We start from the raw sequence: 20,277 nt of genomic DNA, 5'->3' as shown, positions 1-20,277 counted from the left end.
ACTACATTCTAGGGGAGCTCTGGTGGCCTAGTGGCAAGGAGCTGCAACTACAATTCCAGAGCCACACGGTTCGAATCCACCAGATGTTCTGCCGGGGAAGGAGGGGCAGTCTCCTCCTGTACCAGTCAGATCTGATTTGACGGTATACTCACACAAAAATAAAAAAAAAAAAGAAACACTACATTCTCTAAAACTAAAGAGCCAAAATTCAAGAAAGAGAAAATGTTCCCAAGTTCGTGGCCCACTTCTTTTCCAAGAAGCAGTTTCAGAAGAGATAGCATCTAAAAAGCAAAATGCAATGCCAGTGTTCTAAAGTCCCAGTAAATAGAGGGCTTTCAAATGCTTTTACTTGAAAGTTTAGAGAACAAGTATTTTTTTAAAAAATATCATTCCTTCAAGATAAAGATGGGCACAAGATATAAACAGACACTTCACCAAAGAAAACATTCAGATGGCTAACAAGCACATGAAGAAATGTTCAAAATCCCTAGCTCTGAGACGCAAATTATAACAACTATGAGATACCATCTCACCCCAGTCAAAATAGCAAAATTTAACAGAACAGCAAGCAACAAGTGCTGGCGAGGTTGTGGAGAAACTGGAACCCTTATTCACTGTTGGTGGAAGTATAAAATGGTGCGACCACTGTGGAAGGCAGTATGGCACTTTCTCAAAAAGTTGTAAATAGAAATACCATTTGACCCAGCAATTCCACTACTGGGAATATACCCCAAAGAGACCATAACTGACATACAAGCAGATATATGCACACCCATGTTTATCGTGGCTTTGTTCATAATAGCAAGGAGTTGGAAACAACCTAAGTGCCCATCAACAAACGAATGGATAGAGAAGCTCTGCTATATTCACACAATGGAATACTATGCTGCATGAAAAACAAGGAAATCATGCAATATTATATGGGTGACCCTGGAGGACATTATGCTAAAATGAAGTATCTCTGTCACAAAGGGACAAATACTGTATGGTGCCACTGTTGTAAAACAGGACTGACATCGGGGCTGGGGGGAGACTGAGAAAGATGAGTTCAATAATGGACACTGTATTGGAACAGATGAGGGAGAAAACTGTTTATAAGGGATATGTGATTAGGTACTTTTGTCATGACAGGAGTCTGGAGCGAAGGCTGCATAGTGGAGTGGACCTGGGGGAGGGTTTGTAAAACAATTAAAGAATTTTTCTTTTACTTTTCCAAGAGGGTAGTGTACTAGGGGGGAGGGTTGGGAGGGGAGAAAATTGCAACAATGAATGAATGGAAACCCAAAGTCTCCGTAAATTTTCATTGAAATTAATAATAAATTTAAAAAAACACCACAAATAAAAAATTGAAGTGTCTCCTCAAAGGCTGAGCGTCTTATGTTCCAAAGGAAACAAGTGTTCCTTCATATATCTAGGAAGAACTGAGAGGAAAATTGATAAGATTCAACAGAAGGCTAAATTAAAGATGGGGTAAGATCGGCATACCCAGGTTAACAAAAAATAAGGAGAAAAAGGATTAGACTTCTAAAATACACAGTCTTCCATTTAGAGATTCTCAAAATGTAAGAATGTAACATCTATTCACTGAACGTCTACTATATTTTGGGCACTATAGCAAGCTCTGGTAGCCTAATGTTAAGAAGCTGCATTGCAATCCCAAAGTTGCATAGTTCAAATCCACTAGTTGCACTATGGGAGGAGGATGGACAATCTCCTCCTGTGCGATGTATGGCCTTTGAAAAACTGATGGAAGGTCAGCTCTGAGCCAGTTCTGATTAGACAGCACAAAGTAACAATACACAGAGCTGAAAATACACAAAGTCACATTCAGACATTATCTCCTCTGAGAAGCAAACAACTGAGTGAGGCAGACAGGTAAACTAAGTTATTGCAAAGGGTACTTTCTGAGAGATAATCAAGTTAGAAATGTTATGGTCAAAGAGAAGGAAATCAGGGGTCAACCAAATACTTCATAAACCTGTCCCCACTCCCCATCTGTTTTTGCAAATAAAGTTTTATTGGTTCAAGTATTGTCTATGGCTATTTTCACCACAGCAGTAGAGTAGCTGCAGTAAACACTGTACATGTTTTCAAAATATTGTATTATGTGTTTTTCAAAATATTGAGAATTTCACCCTTGACAGGGAAGTTTGCCAATCCCTGATCTAAAACACACTACATGCCTGGCCAGGTGTCCTGGAGATGACAATTAACAGATGTCTTTCAAAAACTATTTCTATTCTGAGTTAGATTATTGGGGGAACTCACACATCCTTCTCCACATCTCCTGTTTTGGAAGGGAAATGAAAGCAAGAGGCATTTCCGGTTGAATTTCAGGTTGAGGGAATGCATTCAAGCATGCCCTCAGGGTATAAAGAATATATGAGAGTTAAAAAGCAGGGCCAACTTGAGGAAGGCCTGGAGTAGCCAAACTTCACTAGGTATGGAAGACCAGCTATTAGCTAAGTAAGTTTAATCATTTCTCTATGAACCAATTTTTACCCCAAGAAGGCCCCAAATTGCAGCCCTCATCAGAGTACAGCAAAGGCTCTATTCTGGGAAATAAAAATGCTAATGTTGTTTTGTACATTCATGTCAGACCTGACTCACAGCTGACTCTCCAGCAGGTTTTCAAAACCATTACATCACAAGGGAAGAGACTGTCCACCTTCCTCCCTCAGAGAAGCTGGTAGGTTTCAAACTGCTTACCTTTGAGTTGACAGTGCAACACCTTACCATTAGACAGACCATCAGAGCTCCCTTACATAGCTGATACTATATTTTAATTGTTTTAAAATGTATTTTAATGTTTTCATATTGTTATGTGCCACTCATTGAACAACTTACAGCTGACCTTCCAGGGGGTTTTGAGTGACTGTCAATCCCACAGGAGAAAACTGCCCATCTTTCTCAGGTAGACTAGCTGGTGGATTCCAAAGGCCTACTTTCAGATTGAGAGTATAACTCCTTACCCATTAGGCCATCAGAAAAAAAAAAATTAACCCCAAAGCATATTAATAATATAATTTATGAGAGTTTACTACAGGTGTGTAAATGTCTACTGAAAATGTCTAGATTCAGACAAAAAATAATCAAAGGTGATTTTTCTCTATTTAAAGTATTCCCAAGAAAAGATTATTCAAAGATACTGTTCTATATAAAAGATTCAAAAAAGGAATTACCTTTTCTCTTAAATGTATTTTGAGTTCTAAAAACTAAATTTCATGTAAAAAATTTCAGGAACTTTTTCTTAAGCATTAAAGCAATCAATACCACATACAACAATCATATGCCACATTATGTACAACCAAACCTGTCTCAGGTCTCAACCTCCAATTCAAGGTACAGATTATGGATCAAAACAACTAACAGGCTCTACCTTACCATCCTTCCTATACCTTATTATCACTGTATTATTAAAGTTATTTTAATGTTATCTGCAAGTGTTTAATGGACTTTATGCACAGAACTGTAAGACAGATAGATAAAAGAAATCATTAGATTACCTAATGCTAGATATGAACCGTACATTAATCTTTCAATTTATGTACAAAACTGACATACAAATAGACCTGAGAACAGAACTCTTTCTTAATCCTGGACTAGTTATATAATATGGGTGTCTACACAATGTCCAAATAATTTCCTATTTCACAGACTAAACCATGGACATTTGGCAGCACAATCAAGCACAATCAAGCTCCAAATGTCCCTTTTAAGACTTTGACAATATATTTTATAACTGAAGAGAAATTAGTTCAAAGAAAGTATATTAACAAAAAAATCCAGGTGACCTTCACTAGTTTTGGGCCTTGCTTAGAAATCCTACAGATCATGCCCTCTTGAATGAAGACTTACTTCAGATACGATGATGTCCATCTGGCGACGCAATTTTCTTAGTGTATTCATAAGCTGTTCAGGATCTTTATGTATACCAACCCAGCAGCCATTGACAAAAATCTTGGTTGCACTAAAATGCAAAACCAAAAACATTTTGCATTTAGCAATTCTATACTAAGCTATAACCACAGACCAGCAATAGTATCTTAAAAAAGAAACAAGAAACTATACACACTCAGCAATAGCTGCAGGAGAAATTTCCTCTAAATTTTCCATACTCCATTCTTCTAAAAATTCCAGAATCGGAGATGGTTGAGATCCAACTGAAATATAAGCCATCAAAGCCAAATTCTTCACAAGTCCTACAGCATGACCCTAGGAAATAGACAAAGTATTATTCAACTGAGTTAATATTTCTTACAAAATACTATTTCATAAACATCTTCTGTACAATATTATCTCAAGATTTAGTTCCTTAAGTGTCTAAGACAAGATCTCTATATAATCTAACTTAGTTTTACACAGAACTGCATACTGCAAAACTAAATGGAAACAATTCTGAAACTATTTTGTCCTACAGAATTATTGATTTACTATATTAACATATAAATTCTATCCAGTTACCTCTGGGGTCTCAGCAGGACACACCATTCCCCATAATGTATTATGTAGCTGTCGTGGTTTTGCTAGCTTGCCATCTCTACCAATAGGAGAATTTAAACGACGCAGGTGAGAAAGAGTAGATGCAAAAGTTAGGCGATTCAACACCTGGGGAAAAAAATAACAAGTTTTTAAAGTTTAGACAATCATATGAGTCACAGTATCATGTTCTAGCAAATACCACAATGGGAAAGTTCAATATTTTTTACATATAATCCACTGTGTAGAAAACTATCCCTTTCTCAAATTTCTTCCCTGGATCTTATTTAAACCTTTATTTAACGAGCAGAATGGCAAATACAGAATGTACAATACTGTTGTTATGTGCAATCAAGTCACCTGCGACTCATGCCGACCCTATGTACAACAAACCTAAACCCTGTTCTATCCTGTCCCGATTTTGTCACTGACACATCTACCTCCATTACCCCAATCACTGAATTAATCTAGCTCATAGAGGGCATGACATCCCTCTCCAAGGACTGGTCCCCCGCCTTGCAGTACGTCCAAAGTATGTCAGACGAAGCTTCAGAGTCCTTGCCTCCAAGGAGCAGCCTAGTCTCACCCTCTCTAGGACAAACCTGTTTGTTCTCCTACCAGTTCACAGTATATTCAACACTCTTTTCCAGCACCAAAGCTCAAAGGCATCAATTCTCCTATTAACCCAAGTCACTGTTCAGTTTTCTGACACACAGCAAGTAATTACAAAGATCATGGCCTGGATCAGGTGCACCTTAGTCTCCAGACTGAAATCATTGCTCTTCAGTACTTTGGAGGGGTTTCTGACAGCAGACTTTCCCAGTGCAATCCATCTTTTAATTTCCTGGTTGCTGGTACCAAGAGTGCTGATTGTGGAGCCAGGCAATCTAAAGCTGTTAAAGTCTCTTCACTATCTATCATGATGCTGCCAATAGGCCCAGTGGTGAGAATCTTGTTTTCTTGATGTTGAGCTTCAATCCATATTGAAGGCTGTAGTCCTTGACCTTCTGCAGCAAGCGCTTCAGGTCCTCCTCAATTTCAGCAAACAGGGTGGTGTCATCTGCATAACGCAGACTGTTGATGAATCTTCCTCCAATCCTGATGGCCACATTTGACAGCATACCAATTGACATATTTCACCAAACTGCTGCCCTGGATGTGCTCACCAAGTTGTATCAAGTAGTCTGGAGGACAACCACCTGGCCAACTGACTGGAAAAGATCTGTTTGTTCCCATTCCAAAGAAAGGTGACCATACAGAGTGTGGAAATTATAGAGCAATATCATTAATATCACATGCAAGCAAGATTCTGCTGAGGATTATCCCAAAATGACTGAAAAGCACATCAACAGAGAACTGCAGACTGCGTTTAGAAGGCGTTGTGATACTAGGGATATTATTGCTAATGTTAGATGGATGCTGGCTGAAAACGGAGTATCAATGTCTTTTTGTGTTTCATTGACTAAGAAAAGGCATTTCACTGTGAGGATCACAACAAACTGTGGCTGACTCAGAAAAATGGAAATCCCAGAACACTTGATTGTGCTTAGACGAAACCTATACTTGGACCAGGAGGCAGTCATCAGAACAGAGCAAGAAAACATTGCAAGGTTCAAAATTGGGAAGGGTGTATGCCAGGGATGTGTCCTATCTCCATACAATGCTAATACATCACACAAATATTTTCTTTATGAGCTAAACATAAAGCTCAAAAATAAGTAAAATATTTTATCATGTTATAATCATTTATTTCTATCTATCCACCATTATAGACTTTAAAATATTAAAGATCAAGGGTCATGTTTTATCCATCTTTGCATCTTCAATGTATGGCACAGTGCCTGTCACCTGTCAGGTTCCAATAACCATTTCCTACAGTGGCAGCATGGCATTCCTCGTATATGACTTAATGAGCTGACTAGTTCATTATGGATGAATCTGCATCCCCCCAAGGGATGAAATGGTACTTCAATCATACTTGTGACCTAACATTACAGAGTGTACCTAATAAATCTTTACTGAATTAAAAAATAATAAAAATTAAAAAAACAAACCAAATCTGGACTGCTGCTGCATTAATTCTGGTTTACAGAGACCCTCCATTAGTTCTCCAAAGCTGTAAATTTTTAAGGGAGATTTCCCATTTTCTCCCTGCAGGAGCAGCTGGTGGTTTTGAACTGCCAACAACATTTTTGTTTGCAACACAGTACATACATACCACCAGATCTCATTTCTAATAAAAAGGAGGTGAAAAATTAGCTTCACCAACAGTACTTTCTTAGAGCATCTGGGTTTTAAGGGAAGCAATACCTGCAGGTGGACTCCAAATAAATCAGGTATACATCATTACGTACCAAATCAGTAATGTATTGTTTTTCTGGTTTGGTTTTTTTTTTCCCTTTTAAAAAAGGAAGGAATCCCAAAAATATTTCATAAACCCAGACAGTTTTAATTTTATATTAAGAGTTTTTTTAAAAAAGTCTAGTGAGACAACCACTTGTAAAGCAGAAATTAAATTTAGTCACATCCAACACACTGGTATTGAGAAACACTGTTAGGAGTACTGTATTTTGAAACAAATGAATGGGATGTTTATCTAGTCTCTGGGTTGGCTTCTAAAATAAAGAGCTTTTAAGACATAAAAATTTCACTAACATGGATTGTGTCACTTCTCAAGCTTTCCATCTAATTTATTAATAGCCCTGAGTATCTATATAGCGAATCACAACTAGCTGTGCCAATGATTGCTAATTTAGGAACAATTTCATTGATATTATTTAAAATTCACAATTTTTTTCCCCTTTGACCAGGAAAAAAGACAAAGTAACTTACAGTCAATGAATCAAAGAACTTATTAGTGCTAGGTAACATTTTCTCCCTCAAACCTGCAATTCTGGTTGGCTCCTTACCTGAGATACTCCAGCTCTGGCTTGATGAGCTTTTTTCTGATCACCCCAGTTTCCAGTAGCTAAAGAGTATTTGAGGCCATCAGATATAATTCTTGTTTTAATTGCCAATTCCAAGTTAAAATCCTTTCCTCGATCAATGAACTTCTGGGCATAGATGCGCACTTCTTTAAGCAAATTCTTAAACATACTGCCAAATAAAGCAATGTGTTTTAAGTTAAGGATCTACAACATCCATTCTAAACATGAAAGGAAAAGAGGACACCATTAATGTTTTTACAAATAAAGTCCAGACATACGTAATGTATAATATTTACGAGATGGGATTTAGGAGAGTATGTCTAAAGTAGGGCCTCTGTAGGTTGACAAAAAAAAACAAAACCAAAATCAAAAAAATCCACAACTTGTAACACACTAAAAGAATATGTGCAAAGTACTGCTAATATAAAGTCAACTTTTTTTCTATTAAATTGTCTACGTATTCTATTCTTATAAACAGGATTTTCTAATTAAAAAAGCTATTTTAAGTTCATTACAGAAAACATGGAAAATCTCACATACCCCACTGGTTTAAGATAATCAGTCAATGGATTTTCTGTTAACATACTGCAGGATTTGTGTGTTTTTTCATAAAATGTAAAGCGGCATTAATAAAAAAATCCACTATAAGCACCTTGAAAAGCAAGGCAAAATAATACCACTTTCTCAAATACTTAAGGTTACCAGAGCAAAAAGAACAGAAGAAAAGTAAAAACTTGTTTTCACTAACTTGATATTTCAAGACAGGAACAAGGACTAATAAGTCTAGGAATGTGACAAACCAATATTGCTAATGCTACATGCATCCAGTATTGTCAATCAAAACAATTCAATACTTCCATGTGCACCAACTGAAGGAAAATGCAATCTCCTGCTTTAATGATTTTATTCTGTAATTCCTTACCCTCTAAATAAGAATGCAAGCAGTGGCCCAGCAAGATCCAATCTTTTATTTCCATAGTGATCTCGGTCATCCAGTTCTCTTCTACCCAAAGCTGCTAGAAGTAACCTATGTACCATATACCTTAAAAAAAAAAAAATAAAGAAATAAATAATTTTAATAAATAAATGACACAAGAGAAAACATGCTTATAGGCATTAGTTTTCCCTTAATTTATACATTAAAACAATTTTTTTCTACTTTTAGTTTTAAAAATAAAAGCTATCTAAACTGTATCTTAGCTGAAACAAACAAATTAAACATACCCCAAGAAATAGGCTTTTTTAGTCTCACAAAAATCACTGACACCAACGTGAGGGAGCATTTCCTTTTGTAAGACTTCTTTTGCGTACTTAATTCTTTTCTCCTTAGTAACACCTGGCTTCGCACCTCTTGAGCCAATAAAATTTAGAGCAACATTCTGTTCTTGAATGACAAAAGCTTCATCGAGAGAAGGTTTGACCTATCAGATAATTTAAATAAAAGTTATTTTAAAATTCTTATTTCCACCTTAAAATTAGTCTACTGTCAATTACTTTATAACATGTTAAAAAATCTTAAGAATTTAATAAAAGATGCAGGTTTTTATATCAAGAAATCACAAAAGAGTAAAACTAAGAGATCTTGTAAGATCTATCGAGAGAACTCCAACAAAGTCTACACATCAGTACAAGCAACTATACAAAAAAATACAAATAATTCCACTGTGAAGAGTTCAGTATACTTCTTTTATTTAATGGCAAAAAAATTGAGAAATTTATTAATTCAAAATATACTGAGACAAATGAATAAATATGCCAGATTACTTCTAGCCTTGCTATTAAATTTTTAACCTATAAATAAAACTAGTCAACAGCCTATAATGTCTTTTTAAAGTACACTCTTAAAAAGAGATCTGCATTAGAAACCTATGACTAACTAGCTACTGAACAATCATGTTAGTCAGCATCCACATCTAACAAGGTTTAGATAAAACCTCAAAATTCCATTGGTTCTCACATTCTAAAAGTTCAGTCTCATACAATAATGACCAAGAGAACAAAACGGGAACATTCGGTAACTTTGGTCCCTAAAAGTAAACTTTCATCTTACTATATATATTAACACACCTTTCCTGCCTTCTGACCTTGCCACATATACTATATATCTATCCAACTATCAAATTCCAATTATGAAACCAAAGTTTAGGAAAAGTTCAATAAAGTAATTTTTTAAAGGGCTATTGTTACTATCAAACAATTATGATGAAGTTAATATGGATTCAGGAAAGAATAACAAAGATGCACTTTTAGAAGGAAAACTAGAAATAACTTTCACACAGTAACTGGGTAATAACCCAGAGAACTGTAAATATTTTCCTAAATTTCCTAAGACCTGAAGGCCCAAACAGTAATTTTCAAAAAGGTAAGAGATCTTTTTGAAAAAGGGATGCCTAATCAATTGGGAAAACACAGTTCATAATGATAATGTTCTACATCCTCGTCAAGTGAGGAGTGAATGCGGTCTTTAAAACTGTGAGCAATCTTATTCACTGTTGGTGGAAGTGTAAAATGGTGCAACCACTCTGGAAAGCGATGTGGCGCTTTCTCAAAAAGTTGCAAACAGAGATACCATTTGACCCAGCAATTGCACTACTGGGAATATACCCTAAAGAGACCATAAATGACATCCAAGTAGATATTGCATACCCATGTTTATCGCAGCTTTGTTTACAACAGCAAGGAGTTGGAAACAACCTAAATTCACATCAAACGAATGGGTAGAGAAGCTGTGGTATATTCGCACAATGGAATACTATGCTGCATTGAAAAAACAAGGAACTCATGCAATAGTATTCAAAATGGGTGACCCTGGAGGACATTATGCTGAGTGAGGTATCTCAGTCACAAAGGGACAAATGCTATATGATGCCACTGTTGTAGAATGAGGCTGATACGGGGTGGGGGTAAGACTGAGAAAAACTGGATGAAATATGTTTAAAGCATTGAAGTCTATGGGGGAGAGAATAGTTTAAAAGTATTATATTATAGGGCATTATGTTTATTGTTAAGAGTACAGAATGAGGGTTGCAGAGTGGATTATATTTGGGTTTGGGGGTGGGGTTGGGGGAAGTACGGGGGGGACTGTGTACCAATGAGGGAGTTTTTCTTTTGCTTTTCAAGGAGAGGAGGGTGCAACAATGAATGAATGGAATTCCAAAATCTCTGTAGATGTTCACTGAAATGAGTAATAATTAATTTAATAAAAGTAAAAAACAAAAAAAAAATTCTGAGCAATCATCTAAGAAGCAACTATTGGTCTTTTTACCACCTAAAGCAAAGGGGAGAGAAAACCAATGACTAAAGGGAGCAACTGCCCAAAGGACAAATGGCTCACATAAACTCTGGACTCCTAGAACCTGAAACCAGAAGTGGTGGATGGCAGACAGCTACCACTACCACCCAAGCTGACTAGGACTAAAAAAGATGGTGCCAGGTAGAAAAGGTAAAACTATAGTACAATACAGTCAGTCTAGAGACTAAGGTGCGCCTGATTCAGGCCATGGTCTTCACAATTACTTGCTATATGTCAGACCTGGACAATGATGAACGATGACAGAAAAAGAACTGATGCCTTTGAGTAAAGTACTGAATATACCACAGAATGCCAAGAGAACATACAGGTCTGTTCTGAGAAGGTGAAACCAAGTTGCTCCTTGGAGGCAAGGACTGTGAAGCTCTGTCTGACATGTTTTAGGTATGTGGCCAATCTTTGGAGAAGGACATCATGCTTGGAAAGGTGGAGGGACAGCATAAAAGAGGAAGACCTTGGATGAGAAGGACTGGCACAGTAACTGGGGTAATGGGTATGTCAGAGACAGTAAAAGACTGGCTCAGGACAGGACAGCTATTGTGCGTAGTCGCTATAAATCATAGTGGACTCAGTGGCCTATAACAACATGACAGAAGACAAAAATACTGGTAAAAAAAGAACTTTTTTAAAAAGGGCAGTAACTTACGTAAAAATGTACTTAAACTTAACAATAGAAATCTGTGGAACAGACTCTCATCCTAACCTGGTGACTCCTTTTTAATAAAATTGCACCAGGCTAGTGGTTTCTGTGATTTTCCTCACTACCATTCCTTAATGCTGTCAGTGAACTCTGGCTGTCCACAGTTTGCAGGTCTATCACACACTTGTCAGGATAGAGCCTGGATTAGAGGCTCATTTACCCAGTAAATGGTCTAAGATTTGTGACAGTTAATCAAGCACCTTTCAACTATGTTTCAAGGTTAAAAATACTCAGCTAAATTTTAAACCTATTATAACACTAGGAATATATTTTGCTTTCACATTACCATTTCCATCATCTCTGGATCTTCAAAATCATAAATAATATGTTCCAAAATGTCTCTGTCAGACACAAAACCTAATGCTCTGAACACAATAATGATAGGAACTTCCTGCTTGATATATGGTAGAGTTGCCACAATGCGCTGACCAATCGCACTCTTTTTTGCACCCTAAAAAACCAAAAATACCATTAGTACATAAATACATAGGGCTCAAAGTTCTGTACAAACATTGTAAGAATAATTTATAGGGGAGCTCTGGTGGCCTAGTGGCAAGAAACTGCCCGGCAATGCCAAAAGCACATGGTTCTAGGCCACTAGCTGCTCCATGGAAGAAGGATGGGCAATCTCAATCTCCTCCCATTTGATTTGGTGTCTTTGAAACCCCACTGGAGAGTCAGCTATGGGTCAGTTCCGACTCTATGGCACACAACAACAACAACGACAACCTAGTCAAGCTACCTTTTAAAAAAAAATTTATACATATGCTTATTTTGTGGTGGTTTAGTAGTAAGGGATTATGCTGCAAAAGCAAAGGTATGTGGTTCAAATCCATCAGTTGCTCTGTGATAGAATTAATTGCCTCTGAAAATCTGCTGGAGGTTCTGACTCGATCGTACACCGAAACAACTACACTGTATTTTAAGAGAAGATGTTTCTCATACTCTAAAGGACCCTCTATGCCCGCTTTTCAAAACCACTAAACAGGTTTACTATTTTTATGCATAGACAGATCACTTAAACCTGAAACAATGTCCATTCTCTACTGTCTGTCTGCCAAGATTCTCTCCAAAGTACTCAACTGCTTTATGTGTAAACGACAAAGAACATCAACATTATTCCCTCACCATCTCCCACCACCCTTCCCTAACAAAAACTAAATTTATGGAAGAACATGAAGAATGAAAAGCAGAGGAAAAATATGGATAAAAAACTGAAAAGAACAAAAAGTAAATATTAACTCACAGCTGTTCTGTATGGGCTTATTTGTTTTAGAATTAGAAAGTTTTTTGAGAAGCTTTTTTCCTCCCAATTTCTAAACTATCACTTATCAAAAAAAAGATACACCCAATGACATCTAGTTGCTCAGTCTTTATGATATTCTAGTTCTCCAATATCAAAGAAACTCTTATCTTCCTTGGTCTAATAGTCCTACATTATAATGATCCCTCTAATAACAACCTGTCTTTTTCCCCCTCCCATTTCAGATCTTAGGAACTTATCCCACTCTTAGATTCATTTAGCAACTTTTCATAAACAAATAAGCATCATTATCTTATTTCTACATCTTCAATGTAGAAATTGCTCCCAAAAGATTTTCAATGGCTGTTTTTCAATGGCTCCCAAAGGTTTTCAATAGCTGATTTTCAGATTACCAGGCCTTTCTTCTAAGACATGTTTTGATGGATTCAAACTGTCAAACTTTCGGTAAGCACCCAACTGCATTAACTACTTTTATCACCCTGGAACTCCAATTTATTATAGGTTGTTGTTCTATACCATCGAGTTGGAAACAAGCCAGAGCAGATCCTCCAGAATTTCAGAGACAATAAATTACACAAGATGAAACCTTTCTCCCATGAAGCAGTTGGGTGATTCAAATTGTGTGCCTTTGGGTTGGAACTTACTAAGCCACCAGTGCAATGTTCCCTAATTTGTTACACAGTATTAGGCAAATAATGTGATATCTAATTAACAGTGACAATATAATGTTACAGAGAAAAGTTTTGTGTCTAATAGTCTGATAAGTAGAGAAAGCAGACACAAAGGAATAAACCCAAACCGTATCATATCCCAGTCCATACCTGTCCTCCTCTCGCCAGCATGCTAACCCATATAGTACTGGTGGGCCGGGAAGAATTCTCCAGACAGGATCTACACTCTCCAGTGTAGGCATACTTAGAATCCTTTTTGGCAAACACATAAACCGTGTTTGTTGCCATTTTTTCTTGAGCAATCAGAACCTTTGTAGACAAAAAATCTACAGTCATAAAATCTTGGGCCTTTCAAGTACAAAGAACAACATAATTAATCTACCTCTTAAAATAATCTGAACATACAGAATCTATACTTTCAGCTATCTTCTAATTCACCCAAACATCACTTAAATATTCATTCTTAACCCTCACCAATCATTTTGTATAAATACTTCAGAGAAATAAGTTCTAACTGATGAAATTCTTGGTGTCTATTATATAACTAAATAAAGTTGCTGCTTTGTTTTTAAATAAATTCACCAGCCAATCCCTAATCTAACTGCCACTTCCAGGTTATTTGGTATCTGTTTACCTTTTCCTTTCAATTTGAATATATACAAATTTTAATTCTATTTTATAATTTTTTAAGAAGATAATGCTACTATACCTTTTCAGATCCATTAATAATGAAATAGCCACCAGGATCCAAAGGGCACTCATTTAACTCACAAAGATCACGATCTGTTAAGCCATTCAACAGGCAGTAAGTTGAACGTAACATAATTGGAATTTTTCCTATAAAGGTTTTCTGATGTTGAGTGTGAAGTTGTTCTTCACCTTCTTTAATGACTGTCTTTGTTATGTCGACATAAAGTGGAGCAGAATACCTGTGAAAAATCAAAATAGGGCACAGGTAAGCAGTAATAGTGGACATGTTAGGACATAAACTCTCAACTAATTTAAAAAAGGTTACAATTTTAAGTACTACTACTTATTAGTTACCAACAATAAAAAAAACTTGTGTCTCACGTGAGATTTCTAAGTCTGGCTTCATTTGGCATCATTGGCGAGGGAGCACCATCTCTTTCCCAATGGGTCGGCTTGGAAAGATAAATTTGTTCAAACTTCAGCAAGTATCTTGGCTGAAATTAAACAGGAGGGGAAATGGTAAGACTATCATTTTCCCTATGAAGTTTTAATGATTCTGTTTTAAATTAATATCATCATTTTAACAGATGTGCTAAAAATATACCCCCTCAGGTAACTCTTTTCCACAACAACACAAAGGGCTTAAGGACTTTTCCTCTTGATTTTTTACTTTCTGTAAGCAGCAAGAGATTACATTTTCACATTGTACAGTATTACAGTTTTAGATTATAATATATAATATCTGAAGCAGTATGCATTTCTGGCTGCCTTCTATTGTTGTTATTATTATGTTTGTCGAGTCGCCTGGGACTCACAGTGACCCTATGTACAGCTCTGAAGCCTGCCCTATCTGGAGCCAGTCTCACTGACTCCAACACCCCTACCCCCATTAACCTAGTTACTGTAAGAGGTCTTCCTCTCCTACACTGTCCCTCCAGTCTTCCTAGCATGATGTCCTCCTCCACACGCCTTTTTTTAGTCAGCATATCTTTCCAAGTTCCCCTTACTAGCTATTAAATGCCTATTATATAGTGTAAATGGTTAAACACTCAGTGACTACTGGGAAGGTTGGCAGTGTGAATACACCCAGAAGCACCCTAGAAGGCCTGCCTGGCAGTCTAACTTCCTAAGAGCAAAAACCACTGAAAACTCCTGAGCGCAGTTCTACTTTGATACATGTGGCCACCCATGAATTGAAAATCAACAAGCAACTAGTCTATTATTAAAATAACAATAAGCTTCAGATTACCTGAGGAAAAAAAATCAATCTCTCAATAGTATGAATAATCAGAGAATGACAGACAGTTCTATAAGTACATGTTTAAATACCTACTGGTTTTTTGTTTGTGTGTTTGTTTTAAATCTTTCGTGCTGTTGAGAGGAGAAAAACTGCTATTTAAAACCAATACTCTTCTTTTACCTCTTTTACCTGCTTTTATTAGAATAAATATCTTACCGGTTCTTCAACTTCTCCACTGGCATGCTGAGCTTCAGCCTGTAGGTCTATAGGTGGAGCATCTTCCACAATTCTTTGAACAGACATTTGAATAAATTCATCAAAAGAATCCAGCTGTTGTCTGACCAACCCTTTCTCATCAAAATAAGAACTGCAAAAAAAATATTTTAGTTCATCATAATCAGTAACAACTCAGTGATGTATTAATCTCTGTTTTCAACTAAATTGAATTCAGTAAGTACTCATTAAATACCAACTGTATGCCAATTAGTTTACAAGGTGCCATGAAGTACTCAAACAAATGGTGAGATCAGGATCATTTTCTTTGTGAAACTTATTAAGCATTTGGTAACAACCTTATAGAAGTAAAATAATAAAAGCATCATATGAAAACTGTAAGAACTACTGATTTTTTAATTTTTTTGAGATTTTGATGAAACTTTATAGAGATCTTGGGTTTCCAATTGCTCATTATTGCATTTTCCTCCCGGCGCTCCCTCCCCCCCAGATAGCTTTCTACTTTGAGGAAAAAAGTTCTTTCACTGTTATACAGTCCGTCATCATCCCCCAGACCACTTTACTATGCAGCTCTTATTCTGGACTCTCTTGTCGTGCCAATAATACCTAATCATATATTCCTTTTATACAGTTCTCTCCCTCATCTGTTTCAATGCCATGTAGATTAGTTATTCCCTCTTTTTCTTAGTTTCCCCCCAGTCCCTAGGTCAGTCCTGTTTTTATAACAGTGGCATTATGCAGTATTTGTCTTTTTGTGACAGATATTTCAATCAGCATAATGTCCTTCAGAGTCACCCATTTTTAGTAATTCACAAGTTCCTTGTTTTTCAATGCAGCATAGTATTCCATTGTGTGAATATACCAAAGCTGCAATAAACATGGGTGTACATGATTTTTAAAGACAAATTTTATCTAACCCAATAATTTCTTGAAACAAGTGTCCAAAAAGAAAAGTTGAAAACTTAAAATTCTAATTCAAGTATGACTTGGAAGAGGACATGTTAGGTTCTGTCGAGTACAACCCCATAGCAACCCCACCAACAACAGATCTGAACCCTCCCAACACACTGTGGACCAAAGAGCCATCCTCACACCTCCTGACACACTAGGGCCCATCACAACAGTCACCACGTAATTCCACCTGGTCAAGGATATTCCTGTCCTTTGCCAATCCTCCACCTCTCCTAGCACCATGTCCTTCTCCAAGGAACAGCCCCTCCTAACAACCTGCCCAAAGTATGTGAGGCAAAGGCATCTTTGCCTCCAAAGAGTACTCTGGCTGTACACTCTCCAAGACATATTTGTTTGTTCTTTTAGTAGTCCTGGGACAGTCAGCCCTCTTCTCCAACCCCACAGCTCAAACGCATCAATTATTCTTCTGTCATCTTTAATCACTGTCCAACTCTCAGATGCCTAACAAGTGATCGGAAAGACCATGCCTGAATCTAAAGCACCTTAGTCTTCAAACTGACATCATTACTCCTCAATAATTTGGAGAGATCCCCAAACTCTTTAGCAGACATTCTTCAGGAGTGAAGACTAATTTGCTATTAAGAGTTACAAATTTAAAAAAAAAAAAAAGAGTTACAAATTAAATTGTCAGTTTATTTTATTTGTGGAGAACACTGTTCTAATTGGAACAACAGTTTGCTGTACTGAGATAAGTTGTGGTTTACTCTGATACTGAAAGCTGTGCCACAGTAAACAGGTTTTAGGAGAGCTCCCAGATTAAGATAGACTAGGACGAAAGACTGGCCATATCCTTCTTCAATAGCAGGCATCTGAAAACCCTATGAGCAGTGGAGGAAGAGGACGTGGAAGGAGCCATATTATAACTGGTCTCAGATGGATCACTGCTAAAATGCACAGAATAGTAGAATTAGATTTATCAGTTTTCTTAACTACACAAAGGTACTCAATTATGTAGAATGTAAAAACTTTGCGATAATACTGGGAAGAATGGGAATTTGACACTTAATTGTTAGTGCTCATACAGAACCTTTACAAAGATAAAAAGGCAGTCCCTTCAAACAGAAAAGGGATACTACATGGTTTAAAATAAGATAGGTGCAGAGTTCTATCTTTCTACCATATTCAATCTGTATGCTGAGCAAATTAACTCAAACAGAAAAAACTACATGCACCAGGAGCACAAAAAGACTCAGCAGCAGCCTGCAATGTGCACATGACAATCTTGTTGGGTGGAAGAGCTCTTGAAGCACTTACTGATGAAGGTCAAAGACCAAATCTCAAATACTGAAAACAAAAATCTTCATAGCTGAACTAATAAACATCGTGATAAATGAAGAACAGATTCAACTAGTCAAGGATTTCCTATTTCCTAGATCCACAATCAATGCCCAGGAGAACTGCAGTCAAGAAATCAAAGTATCTCTTGCTCTGGATCCTTCATCAGCCACATCATCTTATGACCTGCAGGTTTTGGGGTATAAAACTGCAGACTGCTGTCTGACCAGAAGAGTTTGGAATTCACCAGTTTCCACTGCCCAAGGCAGCTGCACCTTGCTGCCTGACCTGCCAATTTTGAGTACATCAGGCGCTGCAACCACATGAACCAGGCCAGGCTCACAGACTGACTCTGCATGTGTGTATTCAGAACATGCCAGCCTCAACAATAACATAAGCCATTCACATGATAGCGTGTGAGTTCTGAGATATTGCACAAATTAAACAATCCTAAAATAAGAGGTGTCTCCAACTGCTTGCTATGCATCTGAGAGCTGGACAGTGAATGAATAAGTATGACAGGAAAAGAAATTATGTCTTTGAGCTGTGGTGTTGGAGAAGAACACTGAATATCAAATGGACAGCTAAGAGAACAAACAGATATGTCTTGATAAGGATGCAACCAGAGTGCTCTACGGAGACAACACTGATGAGGCTACACCTCACATACTTTGGGCATGTTTTTAGGAGGGCCTATTCCTTTGAGAAGGACATGATGCTGGGAAGGGTGGAGGGTCGCCAAAGAAGAGGAAGTAGACTGACACGGTGACTGCTGCAATGCGCTCCTGTGTGTCAGGAAGTGTAAAGATGGCACAAGATATAATAGAAGTCAGATCTTTTGTTCATAGGGTCACTATGAGACATACTTGACTCGACACACCTAACAACAACAACAAAATAAGAGCAAGATTACCAAGGGGAGGAGGAGTGGTTGAAGTTAGAGATGGTAAGAGTGGTATAGCAGTTCGGGAAAGCTGGACATCTGGGACATCTTTGACTTGCTTCATAAGGACTAGCCTTCTGGTTGTTGTGAAAAGTGGTACAATGAAACATTAGTGGAATAGATTCAGTCTGCATTCTTGCCTTTACTACAGGGTATATGCCTAAGAAGAATTGCTAGTCATATGGCAGTTCTAATTCAATTTTCTAAAGACCCACCAAGAAATTTTTCCACAGTGGTCTTACCATTCCATACTTCTATCAGCAATGGATTAGGGTTCTAATTTCTTTAAAATTTTAACAGCAGCCATTATTTTTCTTTTTAAAGTTACTGCCATTCTAATTAAGGAGTGATGATAACTCAAAGTGGTTTTTATTTGTATGACCCTAATGGAATACACTGACCACAGTGACTGTGACAATAGGGTCAGGTGAGATTGGCTTGCCTGAGATGGTGAGGTTGGCTTGGAATAGGGCAAAGTTCAGAGTCCTTATTCATAGGGTTGCTATGAGTTGTAGTTAACGGCACATAACAACAAGACAACAATGCGAGCTCTGGGTGTTCGTTGCCAACTCAAAGGCTTAAGATTTGAATCCACCAGCTACCCTATGGGAAAAAGATAGGCAATCTCTTCCCTTGCAATTTACAGCATCTGAAGACCCACTACAGGGTGAGTCAGGTCTATTTGACAATATATAACAACAATGGCTAACTAAAGGAGGGGATCTCTGGTGTAAATCACAGAAAGCTGTGTTGTTAACCTAAAGGCTGCATGCCTTTAAAAGTTCAAATCCACTAGATTCAGTCTCCTCCTTTTACAAATTAAGCCCCTCAAAAATCAATGGAGGATCACTTAAGTCAGAAGGGTTCAATAGCAAAGAGTATTAAGTATTCTGAGTAAAGAGTTCCTGAGTAATATCAAGCACTTAGATGATACAGATACAGCTAATACTTTTTTTTTTATATACAGAGAGCGTGAAAAACAGGGGGCCGACAGTTCCCATGACTGAAGGCACCGAGCCATGCTTCTCTGAGTATTTATACAGAAAAGCAAGGAAGTACAAAACAAAGGATAATGGTGAAATCTTTTACAGATAAGGCCAAGTTCCTATTTATGTTAATAAGAACAATGTTGACTCCCAGGGAACACCATAGTGTCACAAAGTGACCTTCAGCTTGTATTAAGCCTCCCTCATTTCCCAATACAGCATTTGGTCTACTATTATTAAATCTGATATTCGGCTTCCCTCATCCTCCCCCCCCTTTTGTTTAAATCATAATTTTGTGATCATCAAGATGAGTATAACTTTTCTTCTTCAGGATTCATTCTTGCTTGTATATAATCAAACAAATATAAGAAAGCAAATATGAGAAAATAAGTTCACAAAAACATTTCCAATAAAGCAGCATTCCTTGAGGATCATTTAATATTCTGCCCAAAGCATCCCTGATTACAGCAACTCTAGGTTTGAACTTGTTCTTCAGCTCCTTGAGCTTAAGAAATGCTGAGCGAGTTCGGCCCTTTTGATTTTCCGACTCTAGCTCCTCGCACATTTCGTTGTAGTATTTTGCTTT

At 37.3% G+C, this 20,277-nt stretch overlaps 1 protein-coding gene across 2 annotated transcripts in view; it reads right to left on the bottom strand.

Moving 5' to 3' along the window:
* Window positions 1–20,277, bottom strand: part of POLR2B (polymerase (RNA) II (DNA directed) polypeptide B, 140kDa) — a 51,868-nt gene that overhangs the window by 21,596 nt on the left and 9,995 nt on the right. Inside the window, exons 3-13 of one of the 2 annotated variants that reach the window (XM_006891966.1) lie at window positions 15,498–15,648; window positions 14,423–14,535; window positions 14,061–14,280; window positions 13,502–13,660; window positions 11,703–11,867; window positions 8,631–8,827; window positions 8,329–8,448; window positions 7,389–7,575; window positions 4,465–4,608; window positions 4,076–4,215; window positions 3,859–3,970 (exon numbers count right to left, since the gene is read on the bottom strand). In XM_006891966.1, coding sequence (XP_006892028.1) covers window positions 3,859–3,970; window positions 4,076–4,215; window positions 4,465–4,608; window positions 7,389–7,575; window positions 8,329–8,448; window positions 8,631–8,827; window positions 11,703–11,867; window positions 13,502–13,660; window positions 14,061–14,280; window positions 14,423–14,535; window positions 15,498–15,648 — 1,708 coding nt within the window. The remainder of the gene's footprint in view (window positions 1–3,858; window positions 3,971–4,075; window positions 4,216–4,464; window positions 4,609–7,388; window positions 7,576–8,328; window positions 8,449–8,630; window positions 8,828–11,702; window positions 11,868–13,501; window positions 13,661–14,060; window positions 14,281–14,422; window positions 14,536–15,497; window positions 15,649–20,277) is intronic. The other variant, XM_006891967.1, reaches the window with a different exon arrangement.

Source organism: Elephantulus edwardii, unplaced genomic scaffold, assembly GCF_000299155.1.
Source record: "Elephantulus edwardii isolate Elephantulus edwardi_28Jun2011 unplaced genomic scaffold, EleEdw1.0 scaffold00107, whole genome shotgun sequence".
Taxonomy (NCBI): domain Eukaryota; kingdom Metazoa; phylum Chordata; class Mammalia; order Macroscelidea; family Macroscelididae; genus Elephantulus; species Elephantulus edwardii.
This window is presented reverse-complemented; position numbering and strand designations above follow the sequence as displayed.